Source organism: Anoplophora glabripennis, unplaced genomic scaffold, assembly GCF_000390285.2.
Source record: "Anoplophora glabripennis isolate ALB-LARVAE unplaced genomic scaffold, Agla_2.0 scaffold537, whole genome shotgun sequence".
NCBI lineage: Eukaryota > Metazoa > Arthropoda > Insecta > Coleoptera > Cerambycidae > Anoplophora > Anoplophora glabripennis.
The window spans coordinates 79,693-100,917 of record NW_019416615.1 but is presented as its reverse complement, the minus strand read 5'-3'; the positions used below and the strand labels follow the sequence as shown (position 1 = coordinate 100,917).

Genomic DNA, 21,225 nt, shown 5'->3' with positions numbered 1-21,225 from the left:
TGTCAAATCATTGTTTTGATGTCAAAAAGTTACAGAGCGTCCTTAACATTCGTATTAGTAACGTATCAAAATATTTAAAAAATCTGCAATCATCCATTCGATACCTGTGATTTTTGTGTTACCTCTAAACAAATCGTGAATCTAACTTTTCATAATGTCTATCGGGGTGCCAATTAAAGTTCTGCACGAAGCTGAAGGTCATATAGTAACTTGTGAGACGATCACCGGCGAAGTATACAGAGGAAAACTCATAGAAGCCGAGGATAATATGAATTGCCAGATGACTCAGATAACTGTAACCTACAGGGACGGAAGGGTGGCACAGCTCGAGAACGTTTACATAAGGGGCTCGAAAATTAGGTTTCTAATTCTACCGGATATGTTGAAAAATGCTCCGATGTTTAAGAAACAAACCAAAGCAGGAACGGCGGGTAGAGGCAAATCTGCAATACTTCGAGCGCAAGGTAAGGTTTTCCAATTAAGTTTGTGTTACACCAGTTCTAGACCACAAGTAATATCAAGGTAAAATAACACTTGTACCTATAACCTCAAATGTTGCGTCTTTTACAAAGTTTTTGTATTTAACAGCTCGGGGAAGAGGAAGAGGTCAAACGCCACCGGTGAGAGGTGGAAGGGGCGGAGCTTGGCAGAACCAACAGGGTGCCCCGACAGGGCGGGGAAGATAAGAAAAACATTTTTTATTAAGACTATGTACATATTTATTAAGAATTTGTCATCGAAACCAATCGAGTGTTGTGTCCGGTTTTGCGTATCAATTTCCAACAACTACAGTTGTCGAGATATTTATAGGCTAGTTTAATGATGTATTTAAGATAAAAAAAAGTTTTTATTAGGTACCATTAAATTACTTTATTTCGAGTTGATGTTTTTCTTAAAGTTTGAACGCAGAATGTATGGATACGACCCCTAAGGTTAAGTTTTCATAAGATGCCTGCCGAAAGCCTGCTTCTTCTATCATTGTCTTAAAATCCTCCTAAAAAGTATGATCAAGATAATACGAGTGTTAGAATTGAAACGAAATACAGCTGCAATATAAAAAGTAAAAAAAAAGTTTCTGGACTAACCTGATTAGGAAATTGCCTGATGCTCTCAACTAGATACTGATAAGGTTTCCATTGCCCAGCAATCAACTGTCCCAGTACGGGAATTACTTGGAAACTATACCTGTCGTATGCCCTAAAAATAGTTTTTTAAAACCCAACGAAAATCGTAATGTATAAAGTTACCATTGCGCATAAGAATTTTCTAAATGGCTAAATTCGAGGCACATAAACCTGCCTCCGGGTTGCAGAACCCTGTACGCCTCCTCCAATACTTTGTCTATGTGAGTACAATTCCTTATACCAAATGCGATAGTGTAAGCGTTGAACGTATCGTGTTCAAACGGTAACTTCTCAGCGTTGCCCTCCTTCCAAGCAATCGTTTCGGGGTCATGATTGAGTTTTTCACTACGGATTTTGCCTACTTCGAGCATGTTTGTGTTGATGTCGCAAACCGTGACGTGACAATTTTTGTGACCCTCGTTTCGAACGTACTGCAGGAATCTAAACGCAATGTCCCCTAAAATTTACTATTTGTTAGTTTACTTAACGTATATTAAGTTCTTGTTACCTGTTCCACCGGCTACATCCAAAAGTTTTGTGTTATCAGTAGGCGAGAGTTTACACATGAAATAATCTTTCCACAAGCGGTGAATGCCCAAAGACATGGCATCGTTCATTATGTCGTAATCGGCGGCAACGTTTTCAAACACTTTGTGCACTGAAATGTTACATATTCAGTGTGTTCAGTTCGTAAGTTCGTTGAATGTTTTACCTTTTTGTTCCTTCTCGCTTTCTTTGACAGTTTCGTATCCAAAGTGAGTGTCTTTTTCTTCATTTTTAGCGTAAGTTTGTTGAGTGGCCAAGCTTCTTGGGCATTCAAGAGATCTGAGAAACCTTTTGTTGGCAAGTTTAATCAGGCGTTGCAATGTTCGAGACATTTTTGTTGAGGTTATGTTCGTCTTCTTCTTCTACTAACAGCTGTGATGGCTTTACGTTTCCAGTGCTCAAAATCCACTTGGAACGGAATTCGAAGTAACAGTTTTTTGCAAACATCACCGATATACTTTAGATTCAGAACATGGCATATGTATAATCTGTATTCGTGTTTCACTATGAATATATTTAATTGCTGCCGTTACTGTAGCAGTTTTCAGATTTAGTCCGAATATATTTAAGAAATTTGCCACTTATAGACCCACAGAACAAAGAATCTACTCCTTTTCAACATGGCCGACATACCCAAGGTCAAAACTATTTATCCTCTTTAAAATCCATTTATAAAAAAAGTGAATGTCCTTATCGACTTGTATTGTACTATAAATTACTTTTGTTTTAAAAAATAAGAATGTCGTGAGGTTAGGGGATCCCCACAACGGAAAGAGGTGACGAACATCGAAATGTCAATGTCAAACATTGAAATGTCAATGTTATCGTGTTTTACTTTGTGTCTTGTTTATTTGCGAACATCACTTTTTTAATATTTTTCTTGCGGTAAATAAAATAAACAGCGTTTTTTATAAATGTTTATTTTTTTGTAACTGATAAAATGTTTTTAAAATAACATTTCGATATATAAATAATAAGTGTGTTTTAGCATGTCCATAGACTGCAAATTCCATGGTGATCGGTGAAATTTTTGTTATCAAACTATACATACCGTCTATTTTTTTTTATTGAAACACCAGTGGCTTCCTAGATAATCGCCTTCGCGCCGATATCCGAGAAAAATAGATAACTAAATAACAAATATGTAAACAATATTTAATAATACTGATAAAAATAACAGTGTTAAAGTAATTATCGATAAAAAAAAACGATTAGGGATATCGATGCGGAGATAATTTTCTGGGAAACTTCTCCTACTTAATATAACATCTAGTTTACCAATGAATTTTTTTTTCTTATGTCAAACACGATACCTTATTCTATATTAATAAATATATGTGTCAATTTTATCATCTCCAATCATATGTGTTTATGTACAAAATAATATAACACCAATTATTTCTAATTTTCAAAGGAAGTTAAGAAGCCAATGAAGAGTAAAACGAAGGAAATTTTAATTGGAACGATTTCTAATGAAATTTAACGAATTCGAGTAAACTTATCACAGTTAATTTTATAATATTTGAACACAATGTGGCTCTAATGTTGCCAATTCGTTACGGGAAAGTAATGGTAGGCAGTAGTACGGGTGTCTGACTATACGAAACGAAACAAAGTGTCCCTTCGTCGCCGATGAAGACGGCGGCTTTTACTTTTGTTAAATTATTCCGAAACTCCTTTCTCTTGATGCTTACTACCAATTGCTTTTTATTAAGTGTTTTTAGTTTTATCACATTTAGTTATCAAAAATAATTTTTGATCTCGTTATCCGCCAATGATCAAATTGACACATATTTACAGCCATTTCCTATTTATGTTTATCACAAATAAGCATAAATAGAATTCTACACATTTCTATATAAGTATTTCCATAATAATGTTAAATGATCCAAACTTTGAAAAGTACAATCGACGAACAAACTCAAGAATCAAATCATAATGCTCTTTGTTATATGGATGGCAGATGTTTCGTACTTTTAAAAGTTCTCGGGTTTACCTAAAACCTCCCCTGGATTCTTTCGGGTGAAAAATCAAATTTATGGGAGATGATTTTTTCGTAACGTTAGTGCAGAGAGAACACCGCCCGAACGAAGGTACCCTTGACCCGCAACGAAACTCGCCGTAATCCTATATATGTCCCTTAAAAATTGGAACGTGGGCCGAGCCAGGGGCACCTCCCGTGACACCGGCGCGCGGGAAAGAATCCAGAGGAACGGAAAATCTCAATATTCTGTTTTTATTAGAAAATTCCAGTACATACATAATCTCGCAACATTAATTAATTTTTATAATATATAATTTGTATTACTAAAAAGCTACTCTTTTGAGTTTAGGTTTTGGGAAATATCGGGGCAGGAATCCGGACGCTTGTTCGTAAGATCTAGCTGAAACAAAAAAAATCCCGAACCCAAAAACCCGCCGGGCCATGTTTGTTGTACTAGAATCAAGAATTTGTACGGAAATGATCGGAAGGGCACGACCCGCCCTTTGGGTCCGGGCTTTTCAATAAAAGTCCACAAACGAGGTTCAGATTGCGTAGTCTAACAACTTTTAGCAAAATTCAAAGATACCGCTTATAATTGCCTACACGAGCTTTTCTAGCGAAGGAACGGAAGCGTTCGGATTCCGCAGCGCCCCTCGAAAGAAAACTTAGTTGACTAGTACTACAAAAATAAAAAAAATCTCTAATAATAGCGGATAAAAATAAATTGTCGTCGTGAAGGGGGGGGAAAACGTTATGTAATTTGTTTACTATATATAAAATTTTGATGAAAAACCACATTAAAATTAAAGAAACCTCTAATCACAATGTTTCCATAGAATGTATATTATAATTGTGAGCTATACCCGTGAAAATAGAATCGCTATCTCCATGTTTCTTGTTTTTTTAAACTCTCTAGGGGGCACCACCTTAAAAGTGAGGTTACGCAGTAACTGTAACAGAAACGCTTGCTTCGTCGTGTGTGTGTGTGTGTAAGTTATCATATAACGGCATACATTGATTTTTCCAGTAACATCGAGACCGCTCAAGACTATACCTAAGGAGTTTCACCAATGGGCAAATCATAAAACATTTACCGCTACCTCTAAGTAGAATATATCCAATACGGTACGTTCCCTTGCGTTGGCTAACGCCGGTTCGGCGTCTCCCACTAATTTTAGTTAAAAAACCAATAGAAATGTTTGAAAATATTGTCGAAAATTTACTAAGCACTTAACTGGCAGTGAAAACATCTTGACAATTAACAAATACGTAAAAATTTCATGGTCCTTTAGAACCTAACCTACCCTACGATGGTTATACACATTATAATTTATCGATATACATATATATATATATAGGGAATTTTTTTTTTCTTAAAGCTTTTGGTAAAGCAAATGATTAATATAAATAGGGTTAAATTTTTATTATAACTGTAACAAAAAAGAAAAAAGGTATAAACAATGATTTTTAAACATTAATAATAAAATATAAAGCTTCTTTTTCAATAAAGATAAAATAATAAAATCACAGAGCTACAACAGTATCTAATACTGTCATAATGTTATTCAAAGATCACAAGAGAAAAGTGGTGCCCATCAAACCTCGAAAAAAGAACACTTTTGAATAAATTACAGCCCAGAAGTCGCATACCAGCACGATATTATCGGATGTTAAGAATTAATCGGAAATCAGTTCTTAACATTATGGCAGTTTGTGTTTGTTTCACAACTCGCTAAAAAATGTATCAAAAAAAAGTAAAAAATCGATCTCTATCTCTAAATTATATCAAAGATGTCATCTTTTTACTAGTTTATTTCGATACAACAACAGTGTCCGAATTTAATTGAGAACAGATGGCGGCGTTTCGACTGTCTTTTGATATGCTTTTTCCTCGACTACGATTTACCCAAAAGCAAAAAACCGTCCTCACGCTATCGTAGTAACAACTTAAAAAAACAACTAAATAAATAATTTAGTATTATTTTGTAACATATAATAGAGAATCTAACATTTATAGTGTTCATAACACTGCACAAAAAACCAACTCCTTGAACTGATCGTTTTTTTTTTGACGAGTGTCGACTTTCCACCTCGTAAACATTTAAAAATCACACGTGAATTGAAGGGAGAAAATTCATAGGTTAAAAAAATCGACTCCCGCACCTATCCAATTTTATAATTTGTTATATTAATAAATCTAATAGTCTAAAATGGCCAGCTAGCCTACTTTAAACTTGTCCCAGTGTCTTGTGGGGTGTTGTTGCCAACCTGAAAATAACACAACTCTTTAAAAACGGGCCCCGCAGTCACCCCTGTGAAAATAACGAGCGTTCAAATAAAAATGTGGTTGAAGTTGGCTCTGACACATTGGACGTAGGGAGTAGCTTATGGTGACCAACTTAACCTCATTTCTCAACGAGCTGAATAGCAGCTGTCAGTTTCAATAACGTTAATGACTGTATAACTTTATTTTAAAGAATAATCGTGATAACAATAACAAACAATTAAAGGAGCTGCGAAAAGTGTCCCCCTCCTTATTATAACAATAAATTAAAGCAGCTGCTGAAAGTGTCCCCCTCCTTGTTCCAAGCACTTTTCACACCTGTTCCTCAAAGAATTAAAGACATTTTCTAAGATGCTCGGGGTATTGTTAATTTCACGAATCTTGTCTATAAGTCGAGCCTGCAGATGGTTTAAATCAGGAATAGGCAGTTCAAAAATAGTGTTTTTAAGGTAAGGCCACAAAAAGAAATCACACGGCGTAATATCACATGACCTCGGTGGAAATTCATGTTCAGCATTGAGACTTATTAGTCGATTTTGGAAAACTTCCCTCAACATATTCATCGTCTCGCCTGCCGTATGTGCCCTTGCGCCATCTTGTTGAAAGTAAAAGTTTGTAATTTCGTTTTCTTCCAGCTGGTTAACAAAAGGAGCGATAATTTCTTCTCTATACCTTTGCGCAGTAAGAGTACCATTAAAAAAAATAGGTCCATAAATCCTCCTTCGATTGAGAGCACACCAAACTCCAATTTTTTGAGCGTGTAGAGGGCCCTCGACAAAAAAGTTATCTGGTTTTTCAGAAGACCACATTCTCATATTCTGTGAGTTTACGTAACCACTTAAATGAAACCAGGCTTCATCAGAAAAAAAGGTGATATTATGAAGTTCACCGTAGTTGTTTAAAAACCATTCACAAAATACAGCCCGTCGCGGAAAATCAACTTCATGAAGTTCTTGCTGACAAGTTAAACGATAGGAGAACAAACGCAAATCTTTTTTTAACACTGTGTGGCAGGTACCGACTGATACTCCCACCATTTGTGATAAAACACGTACAGAAGTTCTTGGCGCATTTTCCATTATTTGTTGGACATTTTCTTTTAATTCTTCAGTCCGCTTTTTAGGTCGGCCGCTTCCTTCTTTTCTTGTTACACTGCCCGTTTCACGAAAAACATTAACACAACGCTGAACTGCACTTTGAAAAATTTTGTACTCAACAACGCCGGGAAATTGATTTTGAAATTCTATGAAACATTCCTCAATAGAATACTTCCATATTCCATCAATCTTGCGTCCATTTCTAAAGTAGGACTCTATGATAAACACTTTTTGTTCTTGAGAAAACACCATTTTAAACGCTTTTTAAAACGAAAATATTCAAATTGATAGCGGCGATATAGCGCTTTGACAGATGACGTTTAAGTTCATTTGCTATACGCTACGCCCTACGTCCAAATTTTCAGAACCAACTTGACCACGTTTTTATTTGAACGCTCGTTATAAACCTAACATCTCTCGTAATATATATCGCCTAAAAGCAAACAAGCACCTACTACGGTTACTTTCAAAAATCCAAATTACGCAAACCAGCAAGAACTCTCGTCGCATCGCTAAAAATGAACCAGTATTTCAAAGTTTGTTTTCTGTTGACATTGCAGGAAATAACTACAACATCCCGACCAGCAATATCTACAGTGACCAATTTTGAAGGGAAACACCCTTGTAAAAAAATCGCTAACCAGTTTTTGTGAAATTTGAGGTAAGAAAATATGAAAGCAAGCTTTCCAAGAAAAAAATCTGAATTAATTTGGTCAATACACCTCTTTTTCCAAGAGCGTTTTTGCACTTAAAATAGAACAAACTATAGTAAACAGCTTGGATCATTTCAACAGAATCACCAGACACATAGGTGAGACGATAAACGATCCAACGAATGTCTTAACTAAAGACATGGCGTAAGTATGGGTGAGATATAAAGTGCTACATCTATGAATGGTCACCGCTACTCAATGTACTAAGAAATATCCACGTTGCCACTAAATGAAACAATTTTTAACTGATAATACTCCTCTCTGCCAGTTTGGTCACGTTGAATGCTTCCTAGGCACTGCGTAGTACCGACCAATCATAGATCTCTCACCCATCGTGTGATTTCAATCTTTTTTTTGAATTATAAGCTTTATTTCTCAGTAATGACGCTAGGGCGGAAATTTTCATTGAAGTTCCGTTTTCGGCACATACAGAGTTCAATGAAAAACAAAATTTATTTCCCGAAATTTGAACACCAGGTTGAAGCAAACGATTTTTTCTTACCATTATCTCTGTTATTATTTATCGAGATAGAGTTAAATTAAAGAACATAATCAACAAATAGTTGAGAGAACCATTATTAGAAGCGTTGACTATATTTCAAAGGTGTTAATAATTTTGTTCTATTAAATTTGTTAATTCTGGACGAAAAGACGAAACAATCCTAAATAAAATGTGGAAACAAATAGATCTTTTTCTTTGTAGTAACTGTTTTCTTTAAATATTAGCCTTTGTCAAGGGTGATAATAGAAAAGCAAAAATACAAGAATTTCTTGAATAATTCTTTCGACATTTTTGGTTTTTATTTTGGATGACAATAGAATGTTTTTTAATTGATTGACTTTCTTCTTTGGTTTCAACAATTTTATTGTTTTTTTGTCACCGATTTTTTTTTAATGTACTGTAATGTTTATGTTTTTAAACTCATATTAATAATAGTAGCAATGCACATTCAAGTAGATACTCATTTGTTTTAGTTAATACACACTAGTGTTTAGAATTTCAGGGAAAAAACAACCACTCTTGCTTCTGATGTGAGTCAAAAACTGAGTTTTCATTAAAAGTTCTTATCGTGGCGTCGTCACTGAGGAAAAACCAAAAAAACGAAAAAAAAAGACCATCAAAATCGGATCGTGAGAAAATCAACAAGTGTATTTACCGGCAAAACTTTTCACTTAAACTTGTTCGCTGTTTATTATTTATTAATCTCTGTATACAGGGTGGTTCACCACTTATCCAAAAAAATTTGGGAAGAGATGCGGCATGAAGTATGGAGTCAATATAGTAAAAAAAATTTTTGTAAAATCCTTAGCTTTCGAGAAAAAAATTATTGAAGCTGTAGTACTTTCCACCATTACATGGCTGGAGAACTGTAGTCTCTAGTCATTCGCGTTGTGCGCTTTACGTAATGCGCGTGGAGAACCACGTGACCACGAATACCCAAATCCGATTTTACAATTAGTATTAACGTCATTGGGATAGTATTTACCGTAGTTTTTTGGTAGTTGGTGTCAAAAATGGTTTATGTGTATAGCAACTCCGAGTTGATGGATATCATTTTAATTTATGGTGAAGCAAGACAACATTTGTGATAGTTCGTAGAAACCGTCTAAGACGGGCTCAAATGTGTTTACACATCGGTGAACAAAAATTTGAACAGTTGTTTTGAATTAATTAAAACCTAAATCAATTTTATTAAATAATAATAATAGCGGCAAAAGCAGTTGAATTTGCCGATATAAAACAGGTGTTATAAAATTCTATTTATTTCTTTCATTGCGAAATTCTTTCAAGTTTTTGTCCGCTTTTTATTACACTTCGCTTTGTGTAAAAATTTATTTGTAAGTCTCCTGTACATCCAAATTTTTTTTTTGGATAAGTTCTGAAACACCCTGTATACAAAGTGTCCCTGTTTGCAGTCGCACGGACGAACATGAACGAAAAAACAAATGACGTTCTAATATTTTTTCTCAAAAGGCCTTAAAATCAAAGATGCAAATCCTAGGCCTGCCACGAACGTTTTTTGTGCCAATTTTTGAAAAATTTACCAATACATATTTTTTTTTCCCACTACACACTTCTCCACATTGTACACCGTTTGAACGGTTTTAAATTACAAACGGTGTAACTTTAAGTAGGGGGGGGGATACCAGTTTCCCAGTAAAATAATTAAACTCTTGTCTACGCCGTCACTGGGCGGCACCCAAACTCTATTGTACGTGAGCCCTTACCCGAAGTGTTTGTAAAAATAAATTAAAATTAAATTTTTTATTTATAAAAAAACCCTGCTTTGAACCCGATGTCACGGCATCTGAATTTTTTTTACTTGTGAATCGTTAAATTTTTGTGTGACACAAAAAAACATGTACACAAATCAAAAATTACACGATTCGACAGCAATGTATGCCGAAGCTCCCGTTTGCGTACAAGTTTGAAGCTAGCGTGCAGTTGTTTGAAAAAAAAATACACAAAAATTCGATTTTCACCATAAATTTTGAGAAAAGGAACTTATGATTGCGTCTGCTAAAGGTCAAAGGTAGCCTCTGTATAAGTATGACCCTCATTGAAAGTATAACAGAAAATATGTGAACTTCCATTTGTTTTTTTTTTAACAGCCGGTGCATCTACAAATGGGGACATCCCGTATATAAATAAAAAAAACTTCCTCACCGCACACATTCGCGGCAATATCTTGGAAACAAACGTGCAAAAACAGGTCTTTAATTAATAAATTAAAAACATAATTTCTAAATATAGCCCGAATCCGATCAAACATTAAAGTTCATTACCCTTTATCTTTACACGGCATTACATCATATGCTATGTTTATCACATTTTGGGCTAAAGTGACGTACATTCTTTAATCATGTGTAAACACAAAAAAAAAATTGAGTCATGAGACGGAATTAACGTAACAAGTTACATCACAAGGTACAAATAAAAACAATGTATTTGTTTTCGTTTCATCGCGAAAATCGAGCTCGGATGACGGGTGGACGCCTAGCACAAATAAACACACACATTTCCGATATGTACCGTCTACAAACGAAAGTTCTGCCAACTCATCATGCAACAAGAAACAAAAATTCGCCCTACCTCTGGCATCATCACTGCGGGAAGGCCGTGAAAATCACAGATAGCATCAACGGAAGGTAACACAGGAATCGGTAAACGCGTACAGTGTGATAATTTCGACGTATCATAAGGATTAAGGTGACGACAAATAAAAACGTCACGTTTATCGACAACTCGGATTTTTTTTTGGTTCGTTTACTTTGCCCGAATTAAAAGATGATGTCAATATTAACGGAATACGACAATAATAGCCACTTATTACTTATCGTACGCTATCTACAATTTTAAAGATAAACAGTTCAAATATTTGTTTTTACACCGGAAGGCTGTAAAAAGTTATTTCAGGAAATATTTTAAAATTACGACTGATGCAAAATTATTAACCGTAATTTTTTGTTTCATATTTTACCTCCTGAAAAAAAAAAAAAGTTAATTATGCAAACCCTCGCCCCAAGAGGATCGGTCAACGGTCGTTTTTATGAAAATTGTTTTGCAAAAAAAAATCTCACTGAAGAAAACAGACGAATAATAAAATTCGATTTTTTTCCATCCGTTGGGGCCCGACGTTAAATCCGACCCACCCCGTACGTCGGAAACATCAAAGTACTGACAACTGACACAAATTAACTCCGAAACGATTTTACGTGTTCACCAAAAGACGGCGATGCAAAAAATACCGTCCGAGACGAGTAAAAAACGCGGATGCTCCCTCGATCGTCGAAATTATCACCCGCTACGCTGAAAAAACTAAGCTTCAAGACAAAAGGGGACTCACCAAAGGATGTGGCTGATCTTGCGAAGATATGCCCCCACTGGAACCCTGTGTCGGCTGCTTGATTTTGTCACAATAATCACTCAAGATGTCCCTGAACCGCTGCCAGCTCTTCTCAGGTACGGTGATGGCTGTTCGGAAATTTGTTTTCACTTCGGAGATACGCATGTACACACCGCGATTATTCTGACCTGGAAGGGAATCGCCGTTAAGTTAAAACGTGGCGACGGCCAAAGATTTATAAGACCGGTTAGTTGGTTCGATTTTTCACAAACGTTATGGGAAATTAACGGAATAATTTACCAGGAGCTTCATCGCACTTCAACGATTGTAAGATGTTTTGAAAATTCCGGATTATGACCAAGTTCACTTCGTATAAGGTTAGCTAAAGGCGGGAGAGCAATCGTTTAATAAAAAAAATTATCGTCGTAGCTTAACTCTGAAAATTTACACCACAGCTAATCAGATTTGTTATTATTGGACTATGCTCACACTCCATTGAAACCAAACCGAAACGGTTTGGCTCAAATTTAAATTTCGAGTGTAACGAATTTATAAAAGTCCCTTTTGGACTGTTGAATTTCCCTGCAAACATCTACCCTATTTTTTTAAATCGTAGGTTTATTTCTTAGCAATGAACCCAAGAATTTTTAACGAAATTTCAGTTTCCAACAAGAAAATACAGGAAATAAAGGATGCAAAAGACTTTACTCGATTCTACAGCGTGGTTTGAATGCCAGAGAAAAAAATTTGTTTGCCCTCGCACCCGTTATAATATGCTGAAAACTGAAATTCAATAAATTTTTCAATCATAACATTCTTACCAAGGAATAAACCTGCAATTCAAAAAAAAGATCACCAAAATCCGACCAGCCGTTCGCGACAAAATCTACTTTGAAATCGGGACTCACTCTTACCTATATCGAAATAAAAATTCTTGTTGTCGACATGCATATGCCGTCCCTCGGGCAGGTCGGGTTTATACGCGTGCTCGTCGGTACTAAATTCGTCTAGCAGGTCGGTGAGGGCATCCCGGAACTCGATCATGCCCTGCGCCGGGATCGCCACCTGGCTCCTGGGCCCTCCCCTGGTTATCGTCTGCGACACCCGCAAGAAACGCCCCCGGGAGTTCTCTTTTAGGTCTAGGTAGTACCGCCGGTTGTCCTTGATCATCATCTCACTCTTCAGCTTGCCATCTTCGGGGACATTGTCGGGATTCGGTGGTCCTGAAAGGGGGCCAATCAGACGGGGCGTAAATTTCGCTGGAGTTTCATCTTATTCGACGAGCGCTACCTCAGAGCGAAGATTTCCTTTGCGAGTAATTATTAAATGAACGTTTTCCAAATATTACGCTGTTTCGATTATATTTTTAAAAATTCTACATTTATTTCTAGAAAGACATCAACACAACAATAGTTTCATAACCTCATATTAACACGTCACAGAAATATCCGCTCGGATAACTACTCGTAAGATTGAAGCAATTTGTGAGGTTACCCTGTCTTACCGAGTGAAGAATAAAAGTCGCTAAAGGCAGAGAGGTGGTCTCGAAACTCGGCAGCAGTCGACAATGCGAGGAAAATTTGTGAACGTCGACCATCGGCACCAATCTAGTCAAATACAGAAAAAAAAGACCAGCTCTGAGAGAGAAACGTAAGTCAAAATTGATTTACCTCTGCCACTTTAATAAACCGTCCCCTTCTGTTTTGTTTGACGTCTAAATAGAATCGTTTACTCTGTATTTGTAACATTTTGGTGGCCAGTTCTTGTTCAACCTGACCCTGTTGACCTGAAAAAATAAAATATTTTAGGTGTTAGTTGTCGGGTTAGTCGGCGGTTATAGGTTAAAAATAAATGATCTGGCATCGTCAGAATGTGAGTGAATGAAAAGTACCCACTAGGATCGTGCCAGTACTGAATTTTGCCAAGAGTCCATTCACCAGATTCCATTTCACCAAGTCAAAAAACATGGGATATGCAAAAATGTTGCTTAACAGGCAGAGGATTTTATTCAACTAATCATGAATCACTTTTATGAAAAGTCTATAGTAAAGAACTTACTATAAATTCCCTGGAATTCTATGAGTCATCACAAAGGAACTTCATTCATGAGAGCCACAGTAAGACTTCAAATTACATAACTTAACTTTTTTTGTTGAAAAATGCTAGATTTTGGAATTTGTGATGACTTTTGCTCGAAATCAGAATATTTTCTTTTGTTAGAGCTGACTTACCCGAGTCATATTCGCTTCCCTGCTCCATTCCCTGGTGATATTCTAAAAAATGTTTGTCAAAGTTAATTCACCTCTCGAATGTAGTTTATTGAGCATAATTTTTATCCTATTACAAATTAGAAGCAACGTCCAATAAATTTTTAGTCAAATTGATCAAAAACATTAAACATTTCCCGCAAGGGTCATTTTCCAGTGCTCTGACATTTCGTGCAAAGTAAAAGGCAACCAAACTGACGTTGGCCAAGGTCACTATTAGACTATGACAATATTTAACTTATTGCAGATCTTTTGTGGCAAATTTGACACACTTAATGAGCCGTTTGTTGGAAAAATCACTACTTAGCGATATCATCTAACATTATTCTACACCAATTCACGATTTTATCCCGTAAAATCGACACGATTTCATAAAAAATTAGAAAATTTCACGACAGGAACAATTGAACTTCGCCATTTTGGTTCAGTTGTCAAATCTATAAGGGGAATTTAAAAAGAACGGATTATTATGACGGACTCGTATCCGACTAATGGGTATTTATAAGTTCACATTTTGTTTAGAAGTTGGAATTTTGGCAATTCAAGCACTTACTTTGCGAGCTTGAACCTTCATCGCCACTTCCTATATCCGACATCGCAACCCAACACACACACAACCTTCACTGTTTAGGGGAAACTTGAATTATTACTAGGAAAGTCACTAAATTCGTCTGACGCGAACATCGAATTCAGGGGTGTGCAGGGTCAGGGTTGTTTCAAGAAGGGTAAAGACGATTTTTGATAGTAATTTTTTTTATAAATAAAAAAACATTGATTATTATCAGATTTTGAAATAGTGTGATAAGTTGAAAGTTAAATTATCTGAAAATCAACTAGATACCGACTCTAAACCTGACATATTTTTTTTTTCAATCGCTTATTTTATTGAAAAAAATGCTTTTATAGGGCAGACTTAATTGAAGCTTTTTTTATGGTTCGTGGGAACTGTAGCAGGATGTTATCATAAACTATTCTGCAAAGCATTTCACCGAAGAGTATTACATTTGGTTTAAAAATAGATTACGCATAATCCGAATAAATTCTATAAATAAACAAAACATCATAAAATTATGTCATCCACGTTATCAAATCAGCATCATTCGATGTACTGCTTATCCATGTAAGTAAAATTCGATGAATTCTACTTTTTGTTGAAACATGCGCACTTGTTCCTTTCAGCCCAGCAACAAGACGAAGTAGCGAGGGGAACAAAGATGGCTATGGATCTATCCGCCATTTTCTAAAGTGAGATAGAACAAACTGTTTTTCCTAATTTTTGGTTAATTTGATAGACAATTTACGTTTTTTTTACTCGCAGAGTGCGAAACAACTGTTTTCTTATGTTAAAGATTGCGATTTGTAAACGCTTACATTGAAAAAGTGTGTTTTTTTAGCCGATGAAGATACGCATCTTTCAAGAAAGACGTTGTGTGAAACGAGAAGGTAAACTGTTTTCTTTGTTACTTATACTTATTTCATTTCATTTTATCAGCATCTTTGTTATAAAAAGAGATAAATTTTGAGTGAGAAGATAGACTTTTCAAATTTACTATTTGATTGACATCTGTCGTGTTTTATATATTTGTTCCTTTTTTTATTTTTAGGCTCGTGCCGCACCCTTCTATTAGACATTTTGCTCTTTTTTGTTTTGTTATGGGGCCATATTTGTTGGAGTTGGAAGGGCACAATGTGTCGCGATTTTAAAACCGGCTTTCTATGCTGTTACCATTGCGATGAATATTTTAAATATAATCTACATATTCTGACCCGTGTACAATATTATTTTTAGACATTAGGCACTTTAAAAGTATGGTTTCAATAATTTATCTCCATTGTACAAAGCCTTCTCTCTATAAAACGGATTTCAGTATTTCAAAATGAATGAAGTAACCATTGAACTATTTTTGATAAATTCATTAAGTTCTAGTAAATGAAATAGCATGTTTGCTACATTAAGGTATTTTTCTTTAATAAAAGAAAGCAAAACGGGCTTAAACTTTCAATTCTAGTTAATAACTATTTCAGGTTTAATATTCGATAAGACTTGCGCCTCTCGTAGGCCACAACCGCTTCGATGATGTTCGATCCAAATACCATAACGACTCAACAGTCGCAGATCCAGTACCAGCAACCCCAGCAAAATGAAAAGGACAAGACGCAGGAACAGAAAGACACGTTCTCCCCTTTCTGTTACGCCAACGTTAACATGATACACAAAATCACTCCAAACACCACTCAAACCCATAACTCCACCGTCAACATGTCCCAGCTTACCGACGATAAATGCTACATAACTCAGCCGTTCAGCTACAATTACACTTTGGTCAATCAGAACCTGTTGACTCAAAACGCCATATCCAACATTACGTTCAAGTGCGAGGTCTGCGGGCTGATGTTCGCCCATCTGTCTCTGCTGAACCACCACAAGAAAGTGCATCACGGTCAGGGCGATCAAGGGCAGGCGCAACAGCAGCAAATAACCGTGCAGGTAAGTAGGAAAAAGGCACTAGAACGGCTTTCCGATGCATTTATTAGTCAAAAAAAGCATTTTGGGTGTTTTCTTTGTAATAAACGTAACCGTGATTAAATTAGTAACATACCATGGACGTTTAGGTGCAACAACCACAACAACAGCCGACGCAAATTCAAATTGTGTCAGCGGATCGCATTCGTTTTTCCTGCGAGGAATGCGGACTGACTTTCAACACCCAAAACGATCTAAAGACACATAAGATTCAGTCGCATCAGCCTCAGCAACAACAGCAGCAGCAACAGCAACAGGTAATTCACTTCGAGAGAATAACGGAGGTGGTGACATCTGTTGCATTAATTTAAAATCACTCTCATATCTCTCTGTATTGTTTATTTTCATGTTTTCTAATAAAACTAGGTCCAGACCCAGCAGCCGCAGCAGCAGCAGAACACGTTGAAAATAAAGAACTGCGAGTCGTGCGGAGCACCGTTGCCGCAAGACAACAACAAGAAACGGGCCGTGATGAAGGTCAAATGTGAGAGTTGTTTGAGCGCAGAAGCGATCCAACCCCAAATTTTCGTCGTGGCCACTGCTCCCGACACTTCCGTGAAGTTCGAAGAAAGCACCGGCACACAAACGCAAGCGCTAGGTAAAATAACGTGCGATTTCAATTGCGATCGTTATTTCTAGCTCCCATTTTTTAGGAACACAGAACTCTATTCCGATCGGTGTGAAAAACAACCACCCGGTGAAGAGAAGGGGAATAGCAAGCGTAACTAAGTGCACTAAATGTAACGGGAGCGGCATCATCTTCATAGGCGGCGCGAAAAATCAGCAGAACAACGTCGACAAGCCCTTCCACTGCAACATTTGTAACGGTGAATAAAAAAACAATTTTTTACTGTCGAAATGTTAAACGTTTTTCGTTTCCAGGTTCGTTCAGTAGGTACTCGTCGCTCTGGTCCCACAAACGCCTCCACACGGGAGAGAAGAACTTCAAGTGTAACATCTGCGGCCTGGCCTTTGCCAAGGCGGCCTACCTGAAGAACCACTCTCGAATCCACACCGGTGAGAAGCCTTACAGGTGCAACGTGTGCGGCATGCAGTTTTCGCAGTCGCCGCATCTGAAGAACCACGAGAGGATCCACTCCGGCGAGAGGCCCTACGTATGCGAGGTCTGCGATAAGTCCTTCGCTAGGCATTCTACTCTCTGGAATCACCGCAGGATTCACACCGGGGAGAAACCATACAGGTAAGTTAGAATCTTTCTAATTACACGGAATGACAAGGAATACACACAAACACATCTTACAGTCACTAAACACTGAAATAAATAAGTCAAATTGAACTTGATAAAACACAACACACAAATTTTAATTCGATTTGAATAAAAACTCATATTTTCCACAGAAAAGTGGGAAATATCTACAAAGTATTTGTTACTCACAAGATACTCAAAGTAACGACTACCCAATAATTAATGTTTTCATCTTATTCAATAAAAAGTAATACTTCACTCAGAAAGTTGCGAAATTATTTACCATATTACAAACTAGTAATGTCAAACGAGTATTGTTTTATTACAGAGTATTCTTTACTTACCAGGTATTCTTTACAAGTATTCGTTACTCATCGGGTACTTATACTAACGAGTGCTCAATAAATAAAGTATTCCTTCTTTTTAAGTGAAAACTAAACTTCACACAGGAAGTCATGAAATTATCTACTGTACTAGAAACTAGTGATGTCAAACGAGTAACGATTTGTTACAAAGTATTCGTTACTCATCAGTTTCTCAAAGTAACAAGTAGTCAATAAAGTATATGTTATTTTTCAGTAAAAACTAATATTTAACAAAAAAAGTAGCAAAATTATTTACCTTATTACAAACTAGCAGTGTCAACAAAATAATGATTTGTTACAAAATATTTGTTACTAGGTACTCAAAGTAACGAATACACAATAAGTATTCCTGCTTTTGAGTAAAAAACTAATTTCGCACAGCAAGTTGCTAAATTATCTACCATATTACAAATTAATGATGTTAAACGAGTAACGATTTGTTACAAAGTATTCGTTACTCATCAGGTTCTCAAAGTAATGAGTAGTCAATAAAGTATATGTTCTTTTTCACTAAAAACTAATACTTAACAAAAAAAGTAGCAAAATTATCTACCTTATTACAAACCAGCAATGTCAACAAAATAATGATTTGTTACAAAATATTTGTTACTATGTACTCAAAGTAACAAATGCACAATAAGTATTCCTTCTTTTGTGTAAAAAAACTAATATTTCGCATAGCAAATAGCTAAATTATCTACCGCATTACAAACTAATGATGTCAAAAATGTAAGGATTTGTTACAAAGTATTCGTTAATCATCAGGTTCTCAAAGTAACGAATAGTCGATAAAGTGTATGTTCATTTTCAGTAAAAATTTATATTAACAAAAAAAGTAGCAAAATTATCTACTTCATTACAAACTAGTGATGTCAACAAAATAATGATTTGTTACAAAATATTTGTTACTAGGTACTCAAAGTAACGAATACACAATAAGTATTCCTTTTTTTTGGTAAAAAACATATTTTGCATAGCAAGTTGCTAAATTATCTACCATATTACAAACTAATGATGTCAAAAATGTAATGATTTGTTACAAAGTATTCGTTACTCATCAGTTTCTCAAAGTAACGAGTAGTCAATAAAGTATATGTTCTTTTTCAGTAAAAAATAATATTAACAAAAAAAAGTAGCAAAATTATCTACCATATTATAACCTACAATAGCAATATCAACAAAATAATGATTTGTTACAAAATATTTGTTACTAGGTATGTACTCAAAGTAACGAATACACAATAAATATTCCTTATTTTGTGTAAAAAACTAATATTTCGCATAGCAAGTAGCTAAATTATCTGTCATATTTCAAACTAATGATGTCAAAAATGTAATGATTTGTTACAAAGTATTCGTTATTCACCGGGTACTTAAGAGTAATCAGTATTCAGCTCGTTCTGCACTTTGTATACTGGACACTGAACACTTGACGTGGACAGTGAACAGTTGAAACTAAGTTGATATCACTTTTACAAACACCTTCTCGTAAACCAACAAATGGAAAACTAAAATATATGTAATAAAATGACAGATGCTACTATTATCATTTTGCCAAATTATTGTTGGCCGTTTGTTTTTTGCCTTCCTAGCACCCTGTTGTCATATCACATCAGGCGGATTGGTATTATGTAGTTCACTAAACCATATCGTAATATGCAGTTTACTCCGTTGGTTATAAATTTATTGGTACTGTGCAATCTAATTACTTCAGGTAGTTATTCGCTATTTGCTAGTTATGTGTTAAATATTGATCAAATCACTGACATGCATGCACATATAATCGAGTTCGTGGCACTGCCCAGTGACGGTATAGACAAGAATTTAATTGCAGTACAAGAAACGAATTATTTGATTAAAAAAATTGCACCCTTTTGTACTTAATTTTTCTTCAAAATTTGTTCGATTCCCAGATGTGATATATGCGGATCCTGCTTCAATCAAGCCACGCACTTGAAGAACCACGCCAAGGTGCATTCCGGCGAAAAACCGTTCAAGTGCGACATTTGCTCCGCCGGATTCTCGGATCGGTGAGTTTCTCCATTAAACGATAATTCCCCTTTACAGCTAACTTATTCGACGTCCGGGTCTGATTTTCGACGATTGTTATTTAGATTCGCGCTGAAGCGGCACAGAAACATCCACGAGAAGTACGGACGGACAAAACCGAATCCGACATCTTCCAGTAGCGACGACACCGCTACCAACAACACCAGCACCGATTCGGTGAACGCCTCCACGGTTACGACGGTCGCAACGACCACCCAAGACGGTACCGACCACGAGGAGATCATCGAGACGAAGTTCGTGGAGAAATTTGAGACTGTCGATTCCAGTAACGAGATGGGGGAGGAAATGTCGGACATTTCCGAGTTACAGGTCCAGCTGCAATGAGAGAGAAGACGGAGATTTGTAAAAGAGTGAATCAAAAACGATTATTTTCGTATAAATCAATTTTTCTCTTTTTTTATTGGTTAATTAAATTTCTGTGAAATTATTTTTAGTTAAGATTTATTTTTCTATATATCGGAAGACTTATTTTTTGCATGTCTAATTGCTTTTATCGTTGATACTTTTAACGTGAAAAGTATGATTTTGTATTACGTGTAGGTATAACATTCTAATGGATAATAGCAGTAGAGCCGTAGCCACAATACAGGATGTTACTTTGGCTATAAAACCGTTTTAGTCGCCATTCGCTTTATTAAAACGAGATATTTTTGTATATATTTTTCTCCATAGTCGATAACCCAAGCAATTTTCATTTTATGTGACTGTTTTATGATTTGTGTCATAGAAATAAACAATCCATTGCTTCATATACCTTGATTTTTATTTTCGTCCCTTTATTCTGTAAATTATTACCAACTTTTAATTATTTCTAACTTTTAACTAATCACAAATTGAAAATACGTTAAAAAATGTGCTATCCATATTTTTTTCTTTTCTCATTAAGCTGAAATTTCAAATTTAGCGCAAATCTAGTAAAATTTTTAGAATATTTTAATCTACTGTAGTGGCAACATGCCTTTCTCAGCATAGATTTTATAAGTTCATTATCAGATATGTCAAAGTAAGCCCTGATGCTTGCCCACATATTTTGTAGGCTGTCAGGGTCCAGGGGGCACTGCAATCGACGCCCTCGCGTATCTATTACACTGACTATCAGTAATTGCTTCCTTTTAAGACATGTTTCCGTTGCGGTTGATGAAAACTACTCCATTTCCATATTGGTTACGATATTTTATTCAAACACCTTGTATATT

The 21,225-nt window shown here is 35.9% G+C and overlaps 4 protein-coding genes across 6 annotated transcripts; 2 read left to right on the top strand and 2 right to left on the bottom strand.

Moving 5' to 3' along the window:
* The first annotated feature begins 14 nt into the window (after window positions 1–14).
* Window positions 15–879, top strand: LOC108911663 (small nuclear ribonucleoprotein Sm D3). The gene is made up of 2 exons (XM_018716650.1): window positions 15–464; window positions 589–879. Exons 1-2 carry the CDS (start codon window positions 155–157, stop codon window positions 684–686), a joined length of 408 nt encoding a protein of 135 aa, XP_018572166.1. The 5' UTR covers window positions 15–154; the 3' UTR covers window positions 687–879.
* Window positions 866–2,027, bottom strand: LOC108911660 (2-methoxy-6-polyprenyl-1,4-benzoquinol methylase, mitochondrial). The gene is made up of 5 exons (XM_018716645.1): window positions 1,837–2,027; window positions 1,633–1,782; window positions 1,248–1,581; window positions 1,086–1,197; window positions 866–994 (listed from the first exon to the last, which is right to left on the bottom strand). The coding sequence occupies exons 1-5, from the start codon at window positions 2,000–2,002 to the stop codon at window positions 893–895; spliced, it is 864 nt and encodes a 287-aa protein (XP_018572161.1). The 5' UTR covers window positions 2,003–2,027; the 3' UTR covers window positions 866–892.
* Window positions 2,028–2,841: 814 nt separating this feature from the next.
* LOC108911662 (transcriptional activator protein Pur-beta) lies at window positions 2,842–14,495 on the bottom strand. Of its 3 annotated transcripts, XM_018716647.1 has the most exons (7): window positions 14,417–14,495; window positions 13,828–13,869; window positions 13,267–13,382; window positions 13,101–13,203; window positions 12,511–12,819; window positions 11,597–11,784; window positions 2,842–5,922 (listed from the first exon to the last, which is right to left on the bottom strand). In XM_018716647.1, the coding sequence occupies exons 1-7, from the start codon at window positions 14,457–14,459 to the stop codon at window positions 5,878–5,880; spliced, it is 846 nt and encodes a 281-aa protein (XP_018572163.1). In that variant the 5' UTR covers window positions 14,460–14,495; the 3' UTR covers window positions 2,842–5,877. The 3 variants fall into 3 exon arrangements, with proteins under 3 accessions (XP_018572163.1, XP_018572165.1, XP_018572164.1); XM_018716649.1 differs by lacking the exon at window positions 13,828–13,869 and having other exon boundaries at window positions 14,417–14,471; XM_018716648.1 differs by lacking the exons at window positions 13,828–13,869; window positions 14,417–14,495 and adding an exon at window positions 13,492–13,591.
* Window positions 14,496–15,076: 581 nt separating this feature from the next.
* On the top strand, window positions 15,077–20,780 carry LOC108911669 (zinc finger protein 678). Its single transcript, XM_018716659.1, has 8 exons — window positions 15,077–15,306; window positions 15,889–16,351; window positions 16,477–16,644; window positions 16,754–16,985; window positions 17,041–17,214; window positions 17,270–17,588; window positions 19,873–19,989; window positions 20,074–20,780. The coding sequence occupies exons 2-8, from the start codon at window positions 15,938–15,940 to the stop codon at window positions 20,351–20,353; spliced, it is 1,704 nt and encodes a 567-aa protein (XP_018572175.1). The 5' UTR covers window positions 15,077–15,306; window positions 15,889–15,937; the 3' UTR covers window positions 20,354–20,780.
* Window positions 20,781–21,225: the final 445 nt, after the last annotated feature.